Source organism: Gymnogyps californianus, unplaced genomic scaffold, assembly GCF_018139145.2.
Source record: "Gymnogyps californianus isolate 813 unplaced genomic scaffold, ASM1813914v2 HiC_scaffold_44, whole genome shotgun sequence".
In the NCBI taxonomy this organism is placed as follows: Eukaryota; Metazoa; Chordata; class Aves; order Accipitriformes; family Cathartidae; genus Gymnogyps; species Gymnogyps californianus.
Window position 1 is genome coordinate 497,128 of NW_026114334.1, and position 26,796 is coordinate 523,923.

The following is a 26,796-nucleotide window of genomic DNA, read 5'->3' on the forward strand; positions in this document are numbered from 1 at the left end:
CGCCGTGCCGGAGGAGCTGGAGCACGGAGCCTTCGTGGCCAACCTGGGGCGAGGACCTGGGGCTGGACGTGTCCACCCTGTCGGCCCGGCGGTTCCGCATCGTGTCACGGGCCGGGGCCAGGCAGCACCTGGAGGTGAACCTGGAGAACGGGATCCTTCTTCGTGAACGAGCGGATTGACCGGGAGGAGGTGTGCGAGGGCCGGGGGACCTGCCTGCTCCACCTGCAGCTCCTCGTCGAAGGCCCCTGGAGCTCTAACCGCGTCGAAGTGGAGGTGCTGGACATCAATGACACGCGCCCACCTTCCCCTGGCAAGAGTATGTTGCTGGAAGTGGCCGAGTCCGCCGTGCTCGGTGCCCGGTTCCCCACTGGAGAGCGCCCAGGATCCTGACGTTGTACCAACTCTGTGCACACCTACCGGCTCAGCCCCAACAGTTTCTTTTCGCTCGAGGTGCAGACGCGCAGTGACGCCAGCAAGTTTGCAGAGCTGGTGCTGGAGCGCGCCCTCGACCGTGGACAGCAACGCGCGCACCGGGTGCTGCTCACCGCTCTCGGACGGGTGTCCCGAGCGCTCGGCACAGCTCACCCTTGTCACAGTGCTGGACGCAAATGACAACGTGCCTGCCTTTGACCAGCCCTCGTATGGCGTTGAGCCTTCCTGAGGATGCCCTGCGGCACCCTGGTCATCCAGCTCAATGCCACTGACCTGGATGAAGGCCCCAACGGAGATTGAGTACTCCTTCAGTGGCATGCACCACCGCGCGTCCGGGAGCTCTTCCACGTAGAGCCCCGGAGTGGGCAGTGCTGCTGAAAGGCCCTCTGGACTATGAGCGGGCAAGCCTCCATGAGCTCTATGTGCAAGCCAAGGACCGTGGACCCTCGGCTGTGGCTGTTGCACTGCCGGGTGCTTGTGCACCTCCTCGATGTGAATGACAATGCGCCAGAGGTGACCCTCACCTCTGTGTCCACACCCGTGCTGGAGGATGCCCCACCAGGCACCGTTCATTGCTGTCATCAGCGTTCTGGACCGGGACTCTGGGGACAACGGGCGTGTGAGCTGCGAGGTTGGCCCGACGTACCTTTGAGCTCCGCTTCTCCGCAACTACTACACGCTGGTCACCACGCAGGCGCTAGACCGGGAGGTTGTGCCCGAGTACAACGTAAGCATCACAGCACGGGACATGGGCTCCCCTGCCCTGCTGACCCGCAGCACCCTCACTGTCCCGGTTCCGATGTGAACGACAATGCCCCACGCTTCCTCCAGCCCTCCTACAGCGTCTACGTGATGGAGAACAATGCGCCAGGTGCCTCCATATGCTCTGTCAGCGCATTGGACCCCGACTGCCAACAAACGCCTACCTGTCCTACTCCATTGCTGATGGGCACATCCACCGGCATGGCCTGTGGGCACCTATGTGTCTATCAACTCGGACAGTGGGCACATGTATGCCCTGCGCTCCCTTGATTATGAGCAGATCCGCAGCTTCCAGATCCAGGTGCAAGCACAGGACGCAGGTTCCCCCCACTCAGCGCCAACGTCACAGTCCACATCTTCGTGCTGGACCAGAATGACAACGCTCCGGTCATTGTTTCCCCTATGCCACGTAATGGCTCCGTGGCCACCGAGCTGGTGCCGCGATCAGCCAGGCCTGGCTACCTCGTGGGCACGGTGTCGGCAGTGGATGCGGATGCGGGGCTGAACTCCCGCCTCTCCTACCAGCTCCTCCAGGCCACTGACTTCACCCTCTTCAGCGTGGCACCAGACACGGGTGAGCTGCGCACCCTCGCTCCTTTCTGGAGCAGGACGCGACCCGGCAGCGGCTGGTGGTGCAGGTGCGGGACAGTGGGCAGCCAGCCCTCTCTGCCACCCTGTCCCTCCTGCTTTCGGTGGTGGAGACCATGCCTCAGACTCTCTCCGACTTCAGCGAGTTCAGCCTCCCCCCGGAGGCCTCCTCATCCTCCCCACTCACCCTCTATTCTCCTTGTCTCCCTGGGCTCCATCTCCTTCACCTTCCTCCTCGCTATCCTCATCCTCACAGCCATTCGGTGCCACGGAGAGCGGCGCTCCTGCCAAGGTGACGGCTGCTCACCACCCCGCTGCCACTGCTGCCCCGGGTCCAGACCCTCCTCTGATGGCCTGAAGACGTCCAACCTGACGCACAGCCCCCTGCGGGGACCACGGCTGCCACCTGCCTCGATGTGCCCGGGGCGGCCCCCCGGCTACTGCTACAAGGTCTGCCTTGGTCCTGAGTCTGCCCAGAGTGACTTCATGTTTCTCAAACCCTGCAGCCCCCCCCGGAACAACGAGAAGGACCCTGGGAAGCGGTCCCAGCCAGGCCAGCATCTCCAGGTCTCCAAGCAGGTAACACCGTGCCTGGCAGTGCTTACTGGCGCTCACGGTCCCCAGCCCTCTCCCTCAGCCTCTGCTGTGAGAGAAACCAGGCAGGGCTTTTCCCAGAGAATAACTGGTGCCTTTGATCAGTGTGGGAATTAGGAGCCATCAGGCAGCGGGAAACACTCCACCGAGCTTCCCGACGGGTCTAATTACCGGGGGAGCATCAGGCTCGGCTGAGGCAAGAGGAAATCCCTTCCCGCCGCCTTTGGCACCATTAGAGGCAACGGAGATGCTCCGGTGCCCCGGAGGGGTGGGATGGTGGAGGTGGTATCTCCTTCGTGTGGGTGAGCAGTTCACACTGGGACAGCCTGAGCATCGCTGCGGCTCCACTTCCCCGTGCCGGCGGGAGTCTGCAGTGCCCCGCTGCTGCAGCCGGGCTGGTCCCAGCCCCACCGGCACCATTCATGTTCCCCAGTTCTGGCACCCAGGCCTGGCTGCTGTGCTGCACTGGGCTGCGCCGGCGGGAAAGGAGTGGGGTCTTCAGGGTGGTTTTGATGTCAACATTTGTTAGGTATTGAAATGGAATATCTAATTTTCCCGATGAAAGACTCTTTCCGAAACGCGATTACAAGGATGGAGAGATGAGGCGTCTAATCCACTTACGTTTGACTTTTAATAAAACAGCCCTTCCAAGGAGAGCCCAACACTCGCTGCCAAGAGGCTCTCCCCGCACGTCTCCTTGCACCGCTGGACTCACTTCTCTAATACGTTAATGGGATTTTCCCCTAGTTGTTTGCAACCCCCTGGGACATTGGGTATGCAGCCAATTTCTGCACCTCTCACCCTTGGGTGCCTGAGAGCTGGGCTAAGTTACCAGCCCACCTGCAAAAAAGGCTTTTTAAAATTAACGGAAATAGGAAAGCCCTCTCTCTCCCCGGAAGGACAGACTTTGGCAATTAAACTCCCAGAGACAGAGAGCAAGCCCCAGACAACCCCAGTGTCTCAGAAGGGTGGGGAAGGTCCAGACGGGAACAGGCTGGTTCAACACTGCCTCAGTTTCCCTAAAATGGGAATGTGCTGCTTGCTTCTCCACAAAGGAGGAGATGGAGTCCTGCATCCCTGGCTACTGAAGCCTGGTGCTGGCAGGGCTGGGCTGATTAACAGAGGGTCCCAGGGCTGATTAACAGAGGGTCCCAATAACCAGCTTTGCCCTTCCCTGTGTTTTCCAGATCAAGCAGCCCAACACAGACTGGCTGCCTCCAAGCACGCAGCGACCTGCCCTAAAGAGGTACCAAATCCGGCACTGCGGGAACAGAGGGAGCGGGTGGAAGGGGGATGTGGGGACGGGGAGGTTATCTCCGACGCAGCTTTGAACCGGTCTCTTCTCTTTAGCTCCCAGAGCCTGGAGGACGTGGGGGAAATCCGCAGAGCCCTCCAGAAGGAGCATGAGAGGCTGTGCACACTGGTGACCCCTGTCTCTGGTTAGTATTGGGCCGCTGGGGCTGGGAAGACCAGACCCTCTTGTCGCTTGGTGGAGGTGCAGTGGGGGACACACATCCCTGTTCCTAGCAGTGGTGGAGTTTTGCGGGGTGGAAGGGTGTCCAGGCTCCAGAAGGGAGGTTGGTGATACGTCGCCATGGGCTTGCACCCTGGGACATGGATGTGACTGTCCCATTGAGCTATGGATGTGACCTCCCCTGAGCCAGTCTCACACTTATCTTTCCTCCAGAGTTTCAGAAGGCTTCAGCAGGCACCAACAGCATCTGGACACCCCAGTACAGCCCCTTGTACCCAGGCCACATCCCAGCCTTGGATTATCAGCACAATGTCTACATCCCCGGCACCCCCACTCTGCTTTCCAGCAAAGATGGGCCCCTCTTCCTGGGCTGGGAGAACAAGAACAGCTTCTCCACCTTTGGCAAGAGGAAGAAGATGACAACTTACTGTGACATGCATGACAGTGTGGTTATCAACAATGACCTGAAATAATGACCAGCGCTGGCCTGGATGGCACTGCCAAGGCCCTGGAATCACTCGCATTATTTCAGCTGCTAGGTCCACCCACAGCACACAGCTCCATGTATGGACCACTCAGGACTTTGCAGGGCTGCTAGGACAGTGGCTCACTAGAGCATGGGGAAAGGATTTAAGGAGCAAGAGACTGAAAAGTGAGAGGGATGGGCAGGGGGTGGGTGGGTGGGGCGTTTCTCCCATCTCATCCTGCAGAGCTGTTGGCAGCAGGTGCTGTTGGGGGTCCATATGACCAGATTTAAGCAAATCTGCCTTGAGTTTACCCATTCCCATGTCCCTTTAGGGACCATCTGTCTTTGTAAACATTGTCACTTCTTTGTCTTGTCTGGCTGTGTGAATGTACTGAGCTGCATGCCTGTATTTCTGTCCCAGTAGGCACTGAAAATGTACGCAGACTAAGCCTGGTTCAGTCAAGCCTGACCCTACGTACTGGGGCAGTGACCGTTGCTCTGTCCCTGAGCAGGGATCCATCCAGTGGGATGTGTTGCATGTCCAGAGCAGCCATCAGTGTCTGTCTTCTCTGGAAGTGAGCGCAAAACCCAGCCATTATGGTGCTTCCCTTCAAACCCTGACCCAACACTTGCAGGGCTGGAGACCCAAAGTCCAGGACACAGCTGGGGTCCAGGACACAGCTGGGGTCCAGGACACAGCCAGTCTTTGCTCCGGGAGCAGCATGGGCTGGAGAACACACACAGATTGGATGGCCAGAAGAGCTGTTAGCTTAAGCAGCTGAGAGATGCACAAGGTGAGGCCCTGCTGGGTAACTCTCTAGCCCAAGGCAACATCATCTGAATGAAAGAGTTTCCAGCCATTGGAGGGGCCCCAGCACAGGCAACAGTCCCTCTCTCCCCTGCCCTCCCCCTGATCTCTATTTTCCCAAGTCCTGAAACGCCTGGGGAACCCCTGCACTGGGGGCCCCACCTGCATAGGACAGATATCTCCTACTGTGCCCTGCTTGCCTTTGAGGACTTTTAGCTGGCTGTCAGGAAGCCCTCAAGGGCAGGACTCCAGCCCCAGAACAGTCTCTCCCCTGCCCTGCTCACCCTACACCTGTCCACCCGGTCTGTCTGCCACCATTGCCAATCGCTCTCCTGTCACGGAACAGTTCATTTCCAATCCATCTGTGCAGAACATGACAGCTCTTTCTAAACCAAGTTTGTTTCACAATGTCTGAATTTGTACCAATAATTGTATTTTAAATAGCTCACCCTGGCTCCTGGCTGTCCCTGAGCAGCACATGACAGCAGGAATTGCTGCTCAGCTCTTGGAGCAGAGCTCTCAGCTCCAGGAGACATGTGTGTCCCTCTGGCCTCCTTAGTTGCTGGAGCAGCCCAGGACAGCTCATTTTATTCACTTCACCTGGATGCTGGGGGGCTGAAGGTCCCCTTCCCTCCTTCCCTGGACTCAGGAGCACTTTGGGGTCATAGCCAGGAGGAGCCATGTGCTGGAGATGTCACACAGCTCCTTGCTCCTTGCTCCATGCTCCAGCTTGGGCAGAGACTCTGCAGGGATTTGCACCATGGCGTGGGCACAAAAGGCTTTGAACTGCTGGGGAGAGGGGCTGGATCTGGCAGCAATGGCTTATTGTTGTTATTGTGCGTTGCTTTCTATAGTTCATCTAAGCTTTCCCCTGGATGCTCGCCACCCACCAGCTTGCCTCGGGAGTCGCAGAGATAACCTGGATGTGTGCCAGTTGTAGGGACCAACTGGCTGGGAGTAGGCAAGCCTGTATCTGCTGGTGGGATGACTCTTGGCTTGGTGTGGGAAGCAGTTCACCTTTGGATGAAGTCCTGAGATGGCCACGCCATGGCTGTCCTTCTCTTACCCCCTGCTTGCTCAGTGACTGGCTTGGGGAGGCTGCAATGCGGCTTTTGAGATTAACCCAGAAAAGTCCTTGTCTGCAAGTGGGTAACGTGCTCTTTAGTGGAAAGCAGGGGGCAGGGAACACTCAAAGGGGCCCCATGGGAGTCAGGGACCCAGGAGGACAGTGCTTTGGACATGAAAGGGACCTGGCTGCTTCTGGTGACTTCAGTCCCAGCTCACATCGGCCTGACTGTGAGCAGATGAAATTCCCTGTCTCAATTAGAAGGTAGGATGAAGGATTTTATGCTGCTGAGTGCATTCTTCAATGCTCTCTACAGAGTGTTGAGGGTAAAAAAAGAACCCCAAACAGCCACTGCCTGAGACCTCTGTACAGCATTAGCCTGTTCACTGCTTCAAAAGAACAAGAGAATTATGTAAAGTGATACAAGAAATTTAATAACAGCCTCAAGAAGTAATAAAAGCATCAAATAGACCTGACTCCCTGTGGGACAAGCAAGCATCTCCCTCTCCCAGATTAGCTCTGGCAAGATCTTCCCCACCATCTTCAGGGCAGGGTGGTGGTGGTCAGGCATTAGGAGAGGACGGCAGCCCTCTCCAGCGAGCCCACAGGCGGCTCAGCCACAGCCCCTCTGCAGCAGGGCCGAGCCATTAAGCTGTGTTTCAGCTCACACAGCAAAAGCACCCCGTACACGTGCTTCATATCCAGGATCTAAACGAACGCGTGGAGCTGGCGCTTTGTATCAGATTCCCAGAAGTGGCTTCCCAAAGGGAAATTGATCTCAAAATTGATCCCCAAAACCATAGGCATTTGAAGGGACACTTTGTATCCCTGTCTTTGGAAATTCAGGGGGGTTGAGCAATCAAGTGGCCAGCTTTGCCACCTCCCCACCGGTGTGTCACTCTCCAGTATATTTTCTTGACATTTTTTAACCCCTTACTACTAAGGCTCAACTGATGCCCAGTAAATTGCCTCCCTCTCCTCTCCATTGCTCCTGGCCATCCTCAGCCCAGGAGATGAGATAGATAGATACACACACACGTCTGCGCCTCTTGCTGATCCCCAGGTTTGCATGTTCAGGTCAGGCCTCTTCCAAAAGGGATTTGAGGGTCAACACAGTGCCTAGCCCAGGCCCCAACACCCCACATTCCCTGAGGATCTCCTTTTGCTTAGTTGAAGGAAATCCTGCACTGACAAGATCTCAGTTTAAATCTTTCTTCTCAATCAACATATTGGTAAAAAGGACAATAAAAACGGACTTGCTTTAGGGGAGAGAGCACTTGCTTAAACTAACTCAACCCACACGACTATTCCTTCTTCAAAGGGCATGCTTGGTCAGAACTGTCCATCTAATAGATGAGATCTCCTTTTGAAGATCTCCCACAGGGACAGGGTGTCATTAAAAATGCAAGGTCTTTGCCCTACAACTTAGTTGTTTTTACAACTCTTCCTGTGCTTACCCTCCTGCACAGTTCATGAGCATTAGCTGGTTTCTGTAGTCTGGTAATGCACTGGGCATGAGAGCCGCTTTGGAGACACACTCAACAGAACACTCTCTATACGCCCCTCTCATACGTTCCAGCTCTCTCAGAGATCCAGAGGCAAATCTGGCTTTCAGGGACCTGCCAGCCAGCTTGAGATTGCTTCTACAACGGCAGGAAAGCTGCCATGCGGTGCAGTTGGCTGCAAAATGCTGCAGGCCATGCTAGGCAGGCCACATAGTGCTTCTGGGCACCAGCACAAATAGGGGGGGTTTGTGCTCTTGCTATTCCTGAATAGACTCTTTGGATGGAAACATTACTTGTATCTCTGTAAAGACGTGAAAGCATATACCAGAGAGACAAAATTAATCCAGAGGTAGAGAGAAAAAAGACCAAGAGAGAAAGACCCAGGGGGGCTGGTGCTCAGCTCTAGTCTGGTCTGTCACGCATGGAGTCAAGTAGCAGTCAGTTGAAGCCCGCAGGAAACCTTAGCGGGACACAGCACTCTGCATGCGGTGAGGTTAGGCCTGGGTAGAGCCATGGATACAGGTGGTCTCAGCTCCCCAGAGGGGTCGGTATCGGCAGGACAGGGCTAAAATCCATGGGGACCAGTGGGAGTCTGCACATTGACCTTGGAGGGTTCTGGATCCAGCCTGAAGTCTGTGGCACTCCATGGTTAATTACAGTCTCCAAAGATGCTAGGACTTTTTTTTTCTTTTCTTTTCTTCTCACTTGAAGATGATGCTGGAATGAACCCACCTTAATTCAGCCAAGACTGGGTCAAGGTCCATCCTGATTTCTTTTCAGATTGCCTCAGTGTCTTAAAACCTCCCTGGACTCACCCTACAGAACAGCCTGCTGTTCTTGGCTGGATCCCCTCCTCCTGCTTCCTTTTTGATCTCAGTAGATGTTTTTGTAGAAATAAATATCCTTTAGCTTTTGTCATAATAATTTAGCCTCTGCCACACTGAAAAATGGACTGCATGATTGTCATGTGCTGATTTTCTCTGCTCCTTTGCACCTTTTCTTTTTTTTAGTGCTCTGAAACATCAGTTGCCAACTCCTGCACAGAGATCAGATGAAGAAACAGGCCTGGGCTAAGTGAAGCTTTTGCCTCCCCAGTTTGCCTCTAATGTGTTTTCAGTCTAAGTGGTGGAAATGTCACTGACTCTGTTTGCAGCATTCACTCAAGTGGAATTAATGCTTCTTGTTAGTGATAATATGACTTAATCAGCTAAATTATTGTGAGACATAAGTAGACACCTTTGTGTACTGAATAACTTGCGACATACTGGACCAAAAAGCACGAACGAAGGCTTTGAAAATAAATTAAATATGACCTCTAGTGCAGTCTGCACTTTGGCTAATGATTCGTTCTCCATGAAATTCAACGATTTACAAAATCTTACATTTGAATAAATGATACATTTTTGCATGTTTTAAACAATAGCAGCGATTTTGTTTCAGCATTTGGAATTCAAAAGTGTTTCTCCCAATGCCAGGAAGCAGGGCAAAACAAGTTCATGTTAAACGGATTGAAAAATAAAACATTTGTGCAGTCAACCATGCAGAAATACATCCAGAGGATCTGCAGGCATTTGTGATGAGATATTTATTTTTAATTCACTGCTAGGAATATCTGCAACAACAGGTGAAAAAATGCATTGGAAGAAATGAAGAGAGAGCGAAGATTCCCAGAAGGGTCACTAAGGTCTTCACATCAAATCCGTTCATTTCAATAATGTCTACAACAGAAAATATCATTAAATAGCTCCAGAAATGCCTTATCATACATTTTGCCTGCACAGAAATAAATCATACTCGTACAAAGGAAAGAGAAGCAGGCAAAGCAACCATCAATCAAGAAAATGATTATGAGCATTAGTAGGATTTCTGATAGGCCAGGATGCAGAGACTCTGTGATAGCAGGCTGCATGTGAAATAGAAAAACTGGGGTTAAATTGCTATGTGAACCCAGAGAAAAGATGAGCTGTCTGAATTTGTTCTGTTCTATTGCAATGAGTCACTGAATTTCTGTATCCAAATCTTCCCCTAAAAAGCACTGGAGTTCAGCGTGGTGCGAACAATAACGCAGATCTCTACACAGGGATATTTACAGCCCAAGTCTATCTGAAATCCAGAGCTTAGTTTAGACTCTAGCATCACAGGGAAGCCTGGCTGGTTTGATGAGTCTCCTCTTAAGTCCATGTCCATATTTCTCGGTGTTTTAACTAACAGAAAGTTTTTTTCACACTGCCAAGCGTGAGGGCTGAGGGCTCTAGGCTTAATTTTTCTGTCAAAGAGCTGCTGCTCTTTTGCACCCAGTTTATCACTGTTTTTGCTCTGCAGTTGTTCAGTATGTGTTGACTAAATCTCCAAAGCTCCCCTGAGTACAGATGGAACATATCCACCGAGGTATCTAAATGTAAGGCATTTGATCTGGGGCTGAATCCCACCTGTAGGATCCCTCTTGTCCCCAGTCTCCTCCTTGATCTTCCTTTAATATCACTTACCAGAAGTGGAGATAAAGCCCTACGTGCCCAGCAGCTGTCTGTCAGTGGCATTTTATCAGAGACCAGAGGAACAGATTTGCTATTTGCTTTGAGCCTCCCCTAGAAGATCAAACTTCAGGAATGTAATCCTGAAATCAATTCCTAAAACTAAAGCTTAGTTTTTCTGTTGCCAGGAAATGCAATGTTGTATTCATTTTGCTTACTTAAACCATCTTTTCTTCCTCTTAGTTTCCCCCTGCAAGATAGTCTGGTAGTTGCCCCAGTATGTAAGATCTACAGCTGGGGTTGAATCCTTTTCCCATGTTCCCCAAGAGTCCTCTTGGCTGGTTGTGCCACATGACATGAGCCATTTGACTCCCTCAATGCCTGTCAGATGGTGCTCACCGTGATAGTCGTGTTCCTTTGATACCCGAACAGACTTCAGCATGCTCCTGTCGCTGTGGGGTCCACCCTCATGCCCTCTTTTCTGCCTCTCTTTTGGCTCAAGTTTTATATCTGCTATAGTTTCCTAGTGAGGTTGGATCAAATCTGACCCTGCTTTGAGCAGAAGGTTGACCCGATCACTTCCAGGCATCCCATTCAGTCTCAGTCATCACGTGAATCCATGAAGATCCCATGCTGCAAACTGCCAAATCCCTAGCGAAATTGTGCCCCTCCATGTCACCCACATGATGCACAACACCACCAGCACCCAGCTGGGACAAAACCATCCTATCTGCTGTGCTTGTGTCTACTGATCCATCTTGTGCGCAGCATTGTGGTGTCCGAAAACCAGGGTGGATCAACACGGGGTATCACAGCTGACCAGCAAGACACTTCCAGTCTCGCAAGGGAGGAGTTAGAAGATCATTTCTGCTCCTCCTATCTTGGAGACCAGCAGGGGCAAGTTACAGGCTTTGTTTTAATGTTATATCTTCTTTAAAAATATAAAAAATAAATTCAAAACTTGGATCTGAGCTGCAGGGACAAATCACAGCACAGAGCTTGGGAACACAACGGGGACCCTCATGTTTTCCCCCAAGCCTTTCTGTCTAGTAAAGCACTGTTTGTTTGCTGAAGGAATGAGGAAGGAAGACCACTCTGGGAGCCACTTGTGAAAAGTTTGATTCTGTTGGCATGGAGAATTGTCTTCACAAAGGACTTCTATATGCAAAAGGAAAATGGAGATGGAGTGGGAAATGAGCCCAGCCAAAAATAATGGAATTTTTTTGCTGCCTGCAGGTGGAATTCGAGTGAAAAAGAGGGGGAAGAAAAGAAGAAAGAAAAATGAAACAGCCTCCTCTCTGCATAGATTGCATTGCTGGAGAAGCTCTGAATCTTGCAAGGCATAACAGTTGTCTGCTCAGAGGTTCCTTCCGTGGGGACTTTGCCTGGGATAGTTTTATCCATTTATCCCTGACTCCTGGCATCTGCATAAACACGCTCACAGAGAGAGTTATTAGTTTTAATTTTCTTGTGAATTACTACAGAGGCAGAGAGAATTAGAAAAGACTTTTTTTTTTTTTATTATCATTACTTTTTGTTTTCCAGTTGAGAGATTGTAAATGAGGCTATTCATCCTGCTAACATCAGTAGGGACCCCAAACCCAAGCCTTTCTGGGGTAATTGGTTTCTGATGAGCAATCACTTGTAAAACCAATAGCAAAGGCAAGAAGTGAAATATAAATTCTCCCTTTACATGCCGAGCTTTTCATTAGGATTGTGTGTCTGGTTTCTTTCTGGGATTCAGTGGAAAGCCAAGAAGTGGTAAACAAGGCGGTGGACTAAGCCTGACGAGGAGTTTGTATTAGCAAAAAATTGGGAGAACAGCGTTGCCCGATGTCCTTGGGAACAAATAAAGCAGCTGCAGAATCCCTCAAGCTACAGCTTTCTAGTGAGCCCTTTGGCCAAACTAAGGCCTTGGGCAGGAACCAGAGACAGCAGATCTTCTCATAAGCGTGTGTTTTCATGTGGGGCAGGCCTGAGTGTGCTTCTGCCCAAAAGAGACCGAAACATTAAGAAAAGAAAAAAAAATTAGAGACCGGGGACAGGTGTCCATGCTGCAAGTGTAACCAGGGTAGCTGATGGAATTTGCAGTCCCTGGTATCCTGCAGTTTGCAAAATATAGCGGACCTTGTTATTTGGATTTGTTACAAGGGCTGAGACTGTGTGTCAGGCTTCAGTTATCTTTCTTTTTTTTTTTTTTCCTCAGTTCCGAGTGAGGAGGCTGCTAATCTGCACTAGCTTTTGTTTCCTGATGAACGTCATGGTGCTTAAGGCTTGATTTATTTATTTATTTTGGTGGTAAATTAAGTATCAATCTAGATGCAGCTTTCAGCGTTTCTAGGTTGGGGTTGTGAGGCGTCATTCATTGGCTTAACTGGATTGCTTGCTGCTTTATGGGTTTTTTCAGTAAAATCTTTGGCACGCATACAGCTGGTTGTTGCCTTAAAGATGACTAGAGAATAGCAGGCTTGACAAAGACAGAGAACATTTTTAAGCTCATGTGCACAGAAAGACCTCCAAAACAAGAATGATGCAGACATATCTCTAACAAAACAAATCAAGCAAAACTCTTCAAACAAATCCACTTTTTCAGCTTCCAGATGCTGAAAGCTGAACCCAAGGAAACCAACATGCAGAGTAAAATCACTGATTGGACTCAGTCCTGCAGAATCTGCTTTAAGCAGAGAGGAGTGGACTAGGTGTTGTCCAGAGATCTCTTCCAAACACAACTATTCTCTGATTCTGTGATCACAGCTTTTTCCTTTCCTTACCCAAAAGAGACGGACACGTTGCTGTGGCCACAGCTAGAAAGGAGACAGTTCGGACATTTCCTTATTGGCATCACATTTGCTTACAACATATAGCCCAATCCAATATTCTGCGTAGCTATCAAGAAAATCAGTTTCTGTTTCTCTCATTTGGAGCCAAGCTTTCCAGGACTCTCGCAAAGCCTGGATGTACCCCGTGCTAATCATGCCTGCCTACCAGTTGCACACCAGCCAGGCTCTCCTGACTGCCCTGGCTTTTTGGCCTCCCACCTCAAACATCAGGCAACCTTATAATTCTGGTACTGCTTGAGCGGAAGCAAGTGTCTTTCCATGACAATGCCCGGGATCATTCACCTAAGCTTAAACATTGGAAGTTTGGGGAATATAAGGCATTAAGAAGAGAAGAGGTTTTAGCTAAGACTGTGGTGTGACCTAGGAGAGGTGGAAGAGGACCAGCTGGTCCCAGTAGTTTTCCAAACTGCCCAAGCCCCTGGAATCAGTGATGATAATTCAACCCTTTCTGCCTGCAATGTGGGCAGAGGTTTGTACCAGATTCGTACCTTAGAGAAAACTTGTGCGATGGGAGGCTTGTGCCTTCCTGTCAAACTGTACAAGGACAACCCCCAGGGCCTGACCCTGCACCCTCCTCACTCTGGGTACCTGTTTAGAAATCTGTATAGGCAGAAGCAGAGTCTGCAGGTAATGAACATTCTTTCCTACTTTGAATAGCTGCCCCATGAGCCTTGGTTCCCCATCTCTTTCTCTCTTCCCCAAACATTTCCTCATGCCCTTGCTCTGGGGAGAGCTGGAGTTCCCCAATGAGTTCTCTTTTGCCTGTATATGCTGGCTGATCGTCGGAGCACACTTCCATTTTGTCTTTATTGGGATGTCTGTCCTCCAAGCAATGAAGAGTATGGCTGATCCTTTCACTCTCAAGGCAATTGTGATGGGAAAAAAAAAGGGAAAAAAATTCAGGAAATGAATCCTTCTGAATTCTGTTTGTTTGTTTTGTCACAAGATTCTACTTTGCAACTTTTGTTATTTGGGTTATGCTTCATATTTCCCCTTTTTTGAGTTCAGCAATGACGAGATTGGGACTGACAAATTAGCAAAACGTCAACAGATCACATAATTATATATTCTTTTAAAATGTGTATGTTATTTAAAAAGATTTGCTCATTGTGGTGACGATTTGTCAGAGGCACAAAGTGGTGAGTGACTGAAGAACATTTATCAACCCAGAAAATATTTTTGTTGCTGTTGCTGGTTTTGCTCATTCTCTGCTTTATTCTGTGACCTGGCCTAGGAAACTCATTGAGGAGGTATGTATTTGGGAGGTCTGTGAAAGAAAAAAGGAGATGGCATTCAGGACCTGCACAGCCGGTGTGCAGCAAAGGAAAGTGAAAGAAAAAAATTATGGTGGGACATTTGTCTAATTTAACGGCCTATGAGACTTTCTGCCATGGGATAATATTTGTAATTGTTATTACAGCAAGAAGGAAGAAAGATGGGCAGAACATTGAAAACTGGATAAAATAGCCACTATCTGACCAGGAACCCTGTACCAGCATTGGAATTTCCCTCTATTCCTTTTCTGGTGGACATTTCAGGGAATCTGTGGTATTAGGGGAACCTATAGATAGGAAAAAAATTGCTATGTAAGCAGGGTGCAAGGTGTTATAGGTTTAGGTTTCACCTAAAATCGCAGAGAGCTGTCTCTGATAGCCCACAACCCCCCTTCCCCTCATGCTCACTGGCCATCTTAACACAACATCCCCAGCTTTTACATCCTGATTCTCCTTTCTGCGACAAGCCTGGCTGGCATCATTTCATGCAGTTCTTCCCTATTGCTGTAGAGCAAGGAGGAAGGAATTCTTTTTCCTGCAACTGCACAATACTCTCACTTTATTTACAGAGGCTGAAATGAAGAAAACTCACCCCTGCACTAAATCTGTTGGGCATGGGGAGCATGGAGAAGGCAAGGAAGTGGAATTATACTGCAAATGTCAGGAGCTATGAAAAATGTAACAGACTTTAATATTCTTCTGCTGTTATTGCTGAGAGTGTCTCTCACCTGCATTCACAGAAAGTGAAGTGCCTTTTACTGAGCCCAGCTGCCACTGAGCAGAAAAGATTGCCATGCTTCCTATTTTTATTTTAAAACTACACTATGGCGTGCATCCTAATAATAAATGCACTTTCCCTCCAAACTCTCACTTTAACAATTATCCTTCAGCTTCAAGACTTAATCTAAGCCCTCAGCCTTTAGGGTTAATTCCTACATCATGCTCCACTGAACTTCAACCCCAAATGTCCTGCTACTTATACCTTACAAGTGACTTCTACATTCCAAATTATAACCACATCCCCTACCTTCCGTGATACCTAATGCTAACTGGTGCTGAGCCAACTACTTGGATGCTGCTCTAAAGATGTAAAACATTAACGATGCATCTCTCCATAGCTCCCTTTCCCGTGGGGTTGTGTTTCAAGGTAAGTGGTTTGCGTAAGATCCCTCAGAGACCTGCATTTAATTTATTCAGTAGTATAAACAACCTGCTGCTTTTGTGCTTCTCCCTACAGAGCAAAGAAAAGCCCATTTTATACATTAAAATTGAACGTAACGTTGCTGAAAGGTCTGTGATGGCTTTTTCTGGAGCTCAAAGCATCTTATCTAGTTCCGGGAGGGGTCTCGCAGGGCGTAAGCAGTTTCTCCCCATACGTCCCCCTCCTCTCTTAAGACCCTGTGTCCGGGAAGGAGATGGGGTCACCGGCCCTCAGCTCTGCCTGTCTCGCTGCCCGTACTGCCTAAGGCTGGGGGAGTTCGTGTCGAGGGCAATATCCGTTTTCTTCATGGGGTTGTTTTAATTTCACCTCCATACAGCGATCCCCACGGTTCGGAAAGCAGCTCCGGGAGGGGGAACCTGACTCTCTGCGACCCGATTAGCATAACCCTGGGAAGTAAAGGGCCTAAGTCCCGATTCCTGCTGTTTTACTAGGAGTCACGACATGTCGCTCCCTGCCAGGCACCGACGAGGCGGGCTGCTAACGGGCGCCTCGGCTTCCAGCCCCGCCGCGCAGAGCAGCACCGGAGGGCCCCGACGGCTCGTCCGTGCTGTGCCCGCGGGGAGCGGGGCGGCCCCGGCGGCACGCAGCGGTGGTTCTCCCTGGGACACGGGGGCTGGGAGGGCCAAACCAAGGTTGGCATCAGACCCCGTTCAGTTCCCGGACGCTTATACGCAGCGTCAGGGCGGGGAGGGACACGAATTTCACCCTTTCCCTCCTCAGGTCGGTGCTGGTAAGGCACAAAGAGGAGCGGCGGAAGATAAATGAACAGCTCCCCCAGGCCGGGATTTGAGCAATCAGGAAAAATAATCTGAGCTGGAAAGTGCCCGAGCATCTGTTGGGTTATTAATAAATTGTATGCAATCTGTCCGGGATGAACCTCGGGACGGAGGGGTCCATCTGCTCCCGAGCGCTAGCTCTAATGGTGTCTGGGGAATGTACTTAGCAAATGAAAGGCAATGGGATCGGCCAGCCGGGCTCCCGGGGTGCCTGGTCTCCGCACAGCTTTTCCAGGGTGGGACAACGCGGGAGCTCCCCCACCCCCAGGACAGGATCCCGCACGGATGTGCAGAGAACTGGGATTCAGACGGAGCGTGGGCATCATCTGTCCAGCCTTGCAGGCTCGGCCAGCCCCCGGGGAACTCGCCCCCTCTTTCGAGATCCTTTCCAGAAATCAAAGGATCCTGAGCCAGGGAGAGCCCCGCTCCCAGGAGCTTCCCCGCGGACGGGGAAGCCGATCTCGCCCGCCTTTCCTCTCGGTCAGCGCTAATAGCCGCCCATAAATACTATCCTCCACCTCTAACGGTGTCTGATGTGTTTTCTCGGAGCAGCTGGCGGGGATTTCCAGCTCAGCTCCTCCCAGCGCTGGGCGGCTTGAAGGGGCGGGCTGGCCGTAACCCAGTGCGGCTCCGCAGCTCTGCGGGCAGGGCGGCTAACCTTCAGCCCACCGCCGGGTCTCGGTGCCTGCTATCCCCCGGGAAAACGGGGACTTGTGGGGTGCTGCGAACGCCGAGGTGTCAGTTATGTTAATTGAGGAAGGCTGGGGGCGTGGAGGAGTTATCACACGAGCCCTCATGGCGGGATGAATAGCCAAAATGTTCATTGCTGGAGGTTATCTCCGCCTGACCGTGATCGGACGGGGTCTGTGTTAGCAGACGTGCCTTCCCGTAGAGGAAGAACCCAGGATCGGGGAGCCCGCGCGTACCGTGCCCCTAAAACACTTAACACGTGAGAAAACCCCGGCTGCCATAAACCTCACTCGGAGGAACGCCAGCCTAAATAGAGGCCAGCTGAGAACGAAACCGACAGCGACGGGGCAGAAAGGGAACAAGCGGAGCCGCTGCTCCGGGTCTGTACAGCCCTGCCCCGCCGGCGGCTGAGAGCGGCCAAAATCGTTGCTTCCCCCTTCAAGGGGGATGAGCGAGAGCCCAGACCCGCTCGGGGCGACAGCACCGGCTGCCGGTTCCCGCGGGGGAACCCGGCCCCGCAGCTGCCGCCGGGGCGGGGGTGGCCGCTGGGCGTTCTCCCCGTCGCTGTCGCCCGCCGGACGCCGGCCCGGCCCGGCCCCGGCTGCCAGCGCCGCGGCGGGACCGAGGGCTGCCGGGTACTTCCGGCGGAGGGGAGGAAGCGGGGGGCCGGGCTCCGCCTGCTCCTCAGAGGGCCCCGCGGTGGCGGAGCGGCTCCGTCCCTACCCGGGGAGGGACGCGCTGGCTTGGGAGCGGTTTGGAATTGGCTGGGTTGTTTTTTTTATTATTATTATTTTTATCTTTTTTTAATGCGCTTTCCGACCGGGACCGCTATTCACTTCCCGCGGATGGCGGCGGGGGAGCCAGGCGGAGCCGGGAGCTGGGCCGCTCCCCGGGCGAGCGGCGCCAGGCTCAAGGAGCCGGGCTCGCAGGCAGGCGCTGGGCTTGTCGGGGAGAGCTGGGCGGCCTGGGGCCGGCAGCAGGACGCCCGCGGGAAGGCTTTTGCGTGACCCTGCGCGGGGTCCTGTCACCGTCCGAGCGACAGGCTGAGCGCCGGCAGCGGTGGGGTGCACAGCGACGGGCACCGCCGGCAGCTTCCCGCGAAACGCCGGGGGAGGGAGGCTCCAGCTCCGCCAGCGTCCCGAAGACAGAGGTGGAAAGGGACGGGTCTGGTGCCCCTTCCCTGCTCTCTGAGCCTCCCCTTCCCTGCTCTCTGAGCCTGCCCCGTTATATTCGGTGGTTGCTGAAGGTGATGCGCGGAAGCGAGGAGTAAACCCCGCGGCGGTGAGTGCTCCAGCCGCTGAGCGACCAGGTCACCCCCTTCCCCGGCCTCTCTGCCGGCGTTGCTCAAGGCGGAATGCCCCGCTGAAGGACCGGTGGGGACCCCATACGGGCGGTCCCTCTCTCGGTGATTAGGGCACTCTCGAATGGTGGCAGAGGCTGTTTTAAAAGCTTTCGGTCTCAGGAGGGCTTTGAAACCAGACCTCGGCTTTTCTATGCCGTGCTCTAACCGCTAAACTGCCTTAAAGAGGCGTGAAGGAGCCGCTTCGCGGGAAGACAAAGCCGACAAGGTGAGCTCGGGGCTCCCCTGCCCTTCCGGAGGGGACAGGCTCTTCTTTCCGGATCCCCGGTCGCGGGGGGGATCAGTCGCCCTGAGCCGGCTGATCTGGAGCTGCTGTGCGGCCCTTGCCGTCCCAGGGATGGTAAAGCTGGAAGTGTCCTGTGTCACGGCAGCGATTCTGCCGGAGCTGCTGCTGTTCTCCCTCTTGCCGGTTCTCCGTTTCTTGTCTCAAAGTGTAACTGAAGTCACGCTTTGAGTTCAGAGGGGGTCGAACTAGAGCTTTCCAAATATCCCTGGAAAAGTCTGTCTGTCTAAAGAACGACAGGAGACGAACCTTTTGGCTGGCCGGAGCTACTGTAAGTGTTTGCCATTGGGCTGTACTTGCTTTTCTAAGAATCCGAGCGTTCACTCCGTAAGCTCTGATGGACGAACTGAACTCGGGATGTCGAAACTCGTGGTTACTTTTTTGGAACAGTTTAACTAGGCTTTCACCCCTTCCTATCAAATGGAGGAGACTCAGAGTAACGCCCAGGCACTTGGTGGGCTGTCGGGGTGTAAAGGTGAGTAGCTTTTACTGATTGTTCTGTACAGATTCTTTCTTGATGTGGATAACCACTCCTCATGCCTTGCTGCTTAGTCAGAGGCACAGGGCATACTCTGAGACTGACCAAAGTTGGAGTAGCTAAACAGCCTTTCACCGAGTCAGGGGCTTTTTGCAGGATCATCTCAGCTTTTCCTTATGACCTTCGAGGCTTCTCTTTATAGATACAGGTGGTATGAAAGGCAACTTAGTTGTACATCTGTGACAGCAGTTCAATGCTACAATGCTTAAGGATTTGCCAATGCCACCCGCTACCCTACTGCTACTCAGGTAGTAGCTGGATTTCATCAGAATGTGCGAATTTCACGTGGACTGGATTTGAGTAAGCACGAAACAACTCTTCCAATGTGTAGGTTATCCTGGATTCTTTAACTGTTTCTTTGCATACAGAAACACCTTTATCGCTAGCAAAGCTCAGATCTCTGGTCTTGTAGGACCATTTATTCCAGCTGCTGCTTGGTGGATATAGAAACAATGCCGACAAGTGTTCAGACCACAGGAAAAGGGACGCCCTGTGCTTTATCCTTGACGTCAATGCTTGTCATCTCATTAACAGCTCTTTTACTGGTTTAAAACATCCTACTACATTTTACAGCAAGCTTAACTTAGACCCTAGCATGGCTCTAAGATACTTGAAAATAAAATGGTGCTCTTTTTGCTGACATCGGCATTATATTTTCATCCCTATGAATATGGCATGAATTATTCCTCCAGAGAAGATCTACTTATTCCAGGTAAGTGGATTAACTTAGCAAGTGCATAAGTAGGGAAAACAAAACCAAACCTATCCTGCTTAAACACCTCTCGTCCTGGACTCACATGGAGTGAGCGTGATGAATTTGTTAATAGAAGATCTGTCCCGGCATCTCTTCCTATCCACGAGTCAAGAAAGTGATCTCTACCCAAACCTTTATTTCCTTTTGCTACACGAATTAAAACAAACTGCCAGAAAACTCCAGGAAACTCAGAGGTCGGGAATGGGTCTCCAGATTAACTCAGGGCAAAATTCGTGCCTTGTAGAATCTTACTCGTCGGTCCTCTGTTATCAAAAAGATCAATTGTGTCGCCTGCAAGTTAACAAATGCAGTTCTACTTGATAGGATAGATTTGTCTCTGTCTGTTTGCCTGTGGTCTGTGGTAACGACAGTGTGAGACTGCAGAAAATCCGTGTGTAGACCTAAACAATGGAAGAGAATTACAAAACCTGTGTGGGCATTATGAATGCGATAGGGATATGCTAACGGGCTTAGTAAGTCCGAGTCCCCAGCAGCAGCAGCAGTCTCTGCCAGAGGTCCCTTTTGCCGTTTACCGTGGGCTACTCCGCTCGAGAGCAGCGCTGGAGAGAAAGACCACTCTTCATCTTCAAAGGCTGAACTTCCACAAGGATTTCGGATATGAAACGTGATCTGTCTGAATGTCTCCCTCGGGGAGAAAACCCTGTCACTGATCGGGATAAGGAACTGCAGGTAAGTTACAAAGACGCAGTAGGAAGAGTTCATCTTGGCGTTTTGATGGCATAGGCCGTACAAAAATGGCATTAGGGACGGATCTGGAATCAAGACATCATTGCTGTCCACGGAAAGCCTGACTACCTTCAGCGGCAGATTTCCGTATGAACCGGCGGCGCTGTGGAGATCAGTCGGGCAGGAATACAAAAAGGTCAGTAGGCACAATCGTGTTCAATAATCTTTTGAACTGTGGTCTGTGTACATGAGCTGCAGAGGTAACGGCAGAAGTTGCTGTCATCCGTAGCCCGGCTGCGGGAAGTGCGGCGGCCGCGGGGCCGGTGTGCCTCAGCCCGGCTGCCTGCGGGGCCGTGGGGCAGGTGATGGTGAATGCGAACGGGGGCGGACGAGAGCTGTGTGGGCAAGCGGCGGATTTTGCCCTGAAGCTTCAAATGGTGGTCGAAAATCATGCCAACAGCCGCGCACCCGGCTTTGCCGGGCGGGGGAGCGGAGGACGGTAACATTTATTCCGGTATCCTGCGACACAGGCGAGCCTCCGGCAGAAGGCAGGCGCGAACGGAGAGCACAGATAGCGGAAAAACTCAGCCCTGTCTCATTTAGAGGAAGGATCTGGCCCATGACACGGCTCTCTTCTGGCTCCTCCCAAGGGACTGGAGTCACCACGCGTGTTGACTGCATCTCCTCTCGCCTCTGCCCTCCCGTGTCCCCCTCGGCTCCGAGTAGAGGGAAATGTGGAGTAACCTGCGTTTCTCAGACTCTGCTCTCCTGCGTCCCCTTTCCACTCAGCATTTCATAGCAGGGTGGTCACTTGTGCTGTCAGCGAAGCTGATGGGTAACAGGGAGTATCTCCTGTGAAGGAGGTATCGCCGAACCGTTTGACCCTCCTGTTCCCGCAGAGGGATGCCGTGGGGGGAACCCAGCGACTGCGAGCAGGGGATCTGTTTCCCGGTTTTCCCTTTTCCTTCTACCCCCAATCCTTAAAAGACTTGCTCACAGCACAAGCGTGTGAACGCCCTCACCCCGGTGGCTTGGTTACAAAACACTTCTAGATATATTTTGTTGCAAGAAATGTATAGAACTGCGATGTGGAACGCGCATGTTTTTGGAAACACTTCAGTTAAGCCTCAGGGTTTCTAATAGAGGAAACCCCATCAGGGTCAGCTTGGGACCTGTCCCATTAATTGAAAAAATATGTTCAATATAACTTATGGCAAGACCATTTCACTAGGAAAACAAGTGTGAAAGATTAGTTTTCGGCCACTTGAACTAATGACAGGGGCTACAAATCAAGATGAGTAGAGGTGACAATAAACACCAGTGCAAAAGAAAATAAAGCGTCTCCGAGAAGAATTAAAAGTTCGATGGGATTTTTCTGCCTGTTTTAACCGAATAACAAAATTCAGGCCTCAAAATTAGTTGCAATTAGCGAAAAGCACCGTGTTTCAGACAAACTGGCAGAAGGGTGTTCTACGAAGAAGCTCGAGATAATCATATGCACTTCGCCTAAACCAATACAATTAAACTGCTGGGGGTACGTATTCGGCAACAAAGTGAGAAAGAAGTGCCTGGAATGGCAAATGAGAAAGACGAAGCAAACCAGTGCGATACCGTAAGAGGCAATTCGTGCAGAGTGCCACATGATGCCGCTCTGACCTAATAAACGTATGATAAAAGCGGGGGAAGGGCGGAGAAACACCTTCCGGTGCATATAAAAAAAGATCGCAGATGAGAAAAAGAGCAGCAGAGAAGAGGATGTGCAGCCCCTGAGAAAGGATTACCGTGTAGTGCACATCTAAAACCGTTTCGATACAAAGATCCGTAACGATACGGTGGGGAGAAAAAGGAATCGGTGACTGCGATGGGCATTCGTGGACCACCACGGCAGTGCTGGGGTGCGGTGGTGCGGGTGCTGTTGCTGCAGGCAGGGTGGGCGGTGGGCGTCGGGCAGGTGCGGTACTCGGTGCCGGAGGAAGCGAAGGCCGGGACGGTGGTGGGCCGGCTGGCGCAGGACCTGGGCCTGGAGGCGGGCGAGGCGGAGGCTTGGCGGCTGCGGCTGGTGGCGCAGGGCCGGCGGGCGAGCGTGGAGGTGAGCGGGGCGAGCGGGGCGCTGGTGGTGAGCTCGCGGCTGGACCGGGAGGAGCTGTGCGGGAAGAGCGCGCCGTGCGCCCTGCGGCTGGAGGTGCTGGTGGAGCGGCCGCTGCGCGTCTTCCACGTGGAGCTGGAGGTCACCGACATCAACGACAACGCCCCGCTCTTCCCCGCCGCCCGGAAAAACCTCAGCATCGCGGAATTGTCGCAGCCGGGCTCCCGGTTCCCGCTGGAGGGCGCGTCGGATGCAGACATCGGAGCCAACGCGCAGCTCTCCTATACACTCAGCCCCAGCGAGCATTTCGGTTTGGATTTACAGCGGAGTGAAGAATACCGAGAATCCCTGTTTCTGGTGCTGAGGCAAGCGCTGGACCGCGAGACGATGCCTGTGCACCGGTTGGTGCTGACGGCGAGTGACGGGGGCCGGCCGTCGCTGACGGGCACGATGGAGCTGGTGATCTCGGTGCTGGATGCGAACGACAACGCGCCCCGGTTCAACCAGTTGGTGTATAAAGTGGAGCTGCCGGAGAGCGCTGCGGAGGGGACGCTGGTGGTGCGGGTGAACGCCACGGATCCGGACGAGGGTCTTAATCAGGAGTTTTCTTACAGCATCGTCAGTTCGGTTCCTGCTGGTAACAGAGATCTGTTCACCATTGATGCGAAGACGGGGGAGATCCGTCTCACGGGCGCCCTGGACTTTGAAGACGTCCGCTTACACGAGATCCAAATCGAAGCGAGAGACAAAGGCTCCCCTCCGTTATCGGGTCACTGCAAAGTGGTGGTGGAGGTGGTGGACGTGAACGACAACGCGCCGGAGGTGTGGGTGACGTCGCTGTCGGTGCCGGTGCCGGAGGACGCGTCGGTGGGGACGGTGGTGGCGCTGCTGAGCGTGTCGGACCGGGACTCGGGGGCGAACGGGCGGGTGCGGTGCGCGGTGTGGCCGCCGGCGCCGTTCGGGCTGGTGGCGAGGTTCGCGGGCTCGTACTCGCTGGTGCTGCGGGAGGCGCTGGACCGGGAGCGGGTGTCGGAGTACGAGGTGGAGGTGCGGGCGGAGGACGGCGGGGCGCCGCCGCTGCGCGGCAGCCGCGGGTGCGGGTGCCGGTGTCGGACGTGAACGACAACGCGCCGGCGTTCGCGCAGGCCGTGTACACGGTGCTGGCGCGGGAGAACAACGCGGCGGGCGCGGAGCTGGCGCGGCTGTGGGCGCGGGACGCGGACGAGGCGGGGAACGGGCGCGTGAGGTACTCGGTGGCGGAGGGCGTGGGCGGGGGGCGCGGGGGCGGGCGGGGGGTGGCGGGCGGCGTCGAGCTACGTGTCGGTGGACGCGGAGAGCGGGCGCGTGTGGGCGCTGCGTCCGTTGGACTACGAGGAGGTGCAGGTGCTGGAGTTCGAGGTGCGGGCGGTGGACGCGGGGGAGCCGCCGCTGTGCGGCAACGCCACGGTGCAGCTCTTCGTGGTGGACGAGAACGACAACGCGCCGGCGCTGCTGCCGGCGCCGGGCGTCGGGCCGGGGCCCGGGGCGTCGGGCTGGTCGTCGTCGGGTCCGGGCTCGGGGGCGCTGTGGGCGTGGGCGGCGTGGGGGGCGCCGGCGGGGCAGGTGGTGGCGAAGATCCGGGCGGTGGACGCGGACTCGGGCTACAACGCGTGGCTGCGCTACGAGCTGTGGGAGCCGCGGGGGAAGGGCCCGTTCCGCGTGGGGCTGTACAGCGGCGAGGTGAGCACGGCGCGGGCGCTGGAGGAGGCGGACGGCCCGCGGCAGAGGCTGGTGATCGTGGTGCGGGACCACGGGGAGCCGGCGCGCTCGGCCACGGCCACGCTGAGCGTGTCGCTGGTGGAGGGCGCCGAGGCGGCGCTGGCGGCCGCGGGCTCGTCGTCGTCGTCGTCGTCGTCGTCGTCGGGAGCGGGGCTGCGGCCGGCGGCGGGCGCGGAGGGCGGCGCGGCGGCGGCTGCGGCGTCGGCGTCGGCGACGAACGTGTGGCTGGTGGTGGCCATCTGCGCGGTGTCGAGCGTGTTCGTGCTGGCGGTGGTGCTGTACGGGGCGTCGCGGTGGTCGCCGCGGGCGGCCGTGGTGTCGGGGCCCGGGCCGGCGACGCTGGTGTGCGCCAGCGAAGTGGGGAGCTGGTCGTACTCGCAGCGCCAGAGCCGGAGCCTGTGCGTGGCGGACGGCGCGGGCAAGAGCGACCTGATGGTTTTCAGCCCCAACTTCCCGCCGCCGCCCGGCCCCGCGGCGAAGGAGACGCAGCCGGAGCCGCCCGCTCTCCTGGACACGGTCAGTGGCCCTCCCTTTCTGGCCTCTCGCCCCTTCGCCCTTCTTCGCGGTCTCCCTCCGCCCTTCTTCGCGGTCTTCGTTCTGGCCCGCCGCCTGGGCAGGCGCTGGTGGGAGGCGGGCTCAGCCCGCGGGGCCTGCGGGCGGTGGGTGCTTGGCGGGTGCTCAAGGGTGTTCACGGCGCCTTTGCATCTGGCTCCGCGTCCTTGCCGGAGCCCCTCGGCTCTCGCTGTGGGGGGAAACTAGCGGTACTGCCGCAGCCCGCGGCGGTTACCGTCGGCAGCTGAGGTTTGCTGCTGTGGGTGTGAGCTGTTCTCCCGTAGAGTAAAATCGCTGCCGGCTGCGATGAGAGGTGCCACGACATCAGCTTTCGAGACGCTCTTGCTTGGGGGTGTGTAGCGTTTGCACGCGAGCTTGCTGAAGGAGTGCAAGACAGGCAGGCTGTGACGGTGACAGTGCCCCAGGCGCTATTTGGTGCCTTATTCGCGTTGCAGAGTGCTGATTGTGCTGGTATGAGATGTGGAAAGTTTTCTTGTGGAAAAGTCTGTCCTCCTCCTGTGTGATTGTCCCCTGCAAGAGCCGTGATGCGAGGTGACAATTGAGGCTTCAGGGCTTTCTCTCCCCGTGGAGTAATTTCTCCCTTTTGATTCTCCCACCAGAATCATTAAGAAAGTAGGGAAGGCTTTGCGGACTTTTCCTCTGTTGTTTTTCCAAGTATGCTATCACTCTACTTAGCAGTCTAAAGTGTTCAGGGAGAGGAGTGTGACGCAAGGTAGGTGTCAGAAACGGGAATTTTCTTTTTCTTTTTCTGCTTCTCCCCTCGCCCAGGTTGCAGAGTAGCAGTCCTGGCCAGAGAAGTGGCGTGACGTATGCTGGCCTGTTTTGATGTTCTTTCAGTATTTGCATCAGCAGCCACACAGTTACAAAAGACCTAGAAATCTTCTTTTCGTGATAATATACAAAGAATCAAAACCAGACAAAGACACCCCTCCAAAAACAAAACCCCAAACCCGAATTCTCCTACACAGTCGATATAATCTGTTACAGTGGTGTGCTCGTCAGCGTTTGGATTGTTCTCCCACAGCATGAAATCAATGCCATTGCCATTTAGAGCTATGCTAACGTCACCTATAGAAAGAGTGGAGAGTGCACTGGACACCATGTATGCGATGTCATCCGTATGTTTTTTCATGGTGCTGTCATTGACGGAAGGGTCTGCAAAAGCTGGAGTGAGCCTTGAGGTGGGAAAGGAACCAGTGGCATGTTGCGGAGGAGAATGTGGCAGTGGCACTGAGCAGGGCCTGGGCATCTGCTGATGTGAACTGAGGGAAGTGGAAATCCTTGGGAAGACCATGGGCCATGTCATAAGAGGGCAGTAATGGGAGATGATGTGCTTGTCTTGAGAATGCACGTCGCAGACTGTGGAATGGAGGATGCCTAGGGGAACGTATGAAGCAGGATGGGGACGGAGCGTTCTTGCCCAGGATCTTTTCCCAGGCTCCCAAGGGTCTGGAGTTGGAGACCTTCTGGATCTTGAGACAGTGTGTGGTACTGAAATGCCCACAATGTCTTTTGAGGTTATGAATACCTCCCACCAGAGACAGTGCGTTGTGCTGCTGCCTGATTGCCGTAGGCAATGTGTTGGTAAGAGGAGACGAGATGCAGACAGCTGAAGACTGTCTGATGAACCTTTTCACTCCTGCTTTGGGAAAGATGTTGTGGGAAGATAGCGCTTCAACGTGCTGTCCTTGTGTAGCGGTGGGCATCCATAGCAGCTTCCACAGCTGTTGATGCTGCCATGATCATAGAATCGTAGAATGGTTTGGGTTGGAGGGGACCTTAAAGATCA

The 26,796-nt window shown here is 53.6% G+C and overlaps 1 protein-coding gene across 1 annotated transcript; it reads left to right on the forward strand.

Annotated features, from left to right (window-relative positions):
- The first annotated feature begins 1,180 nt into the window (after window positions 1-1,180).
- LOC127028850 (protocadherin alpha-8-like) lies at window positions 1,181-25,833 on the forward strand. The gene is given in 11 exon segments (XM_050914511.1): window positions 1,181-1,226; window positions 1,229-1,303; window positions 1,475-1,768; window positions 1,925-2,361; window positions 3,564-3,622; window positions 3,727-3,815; window positions 4,064-4,299; window positions 22,437-23,769; window positions 23,772-23,941; window positions 23,943-25,057; window positions 25,776-25,833. Coding segments are annotated over 11 exon segments (3,912 nt in total).
- The last annotated feature ends 963 nt before the right edge of the window (window positions 25,834-26,796 follow it).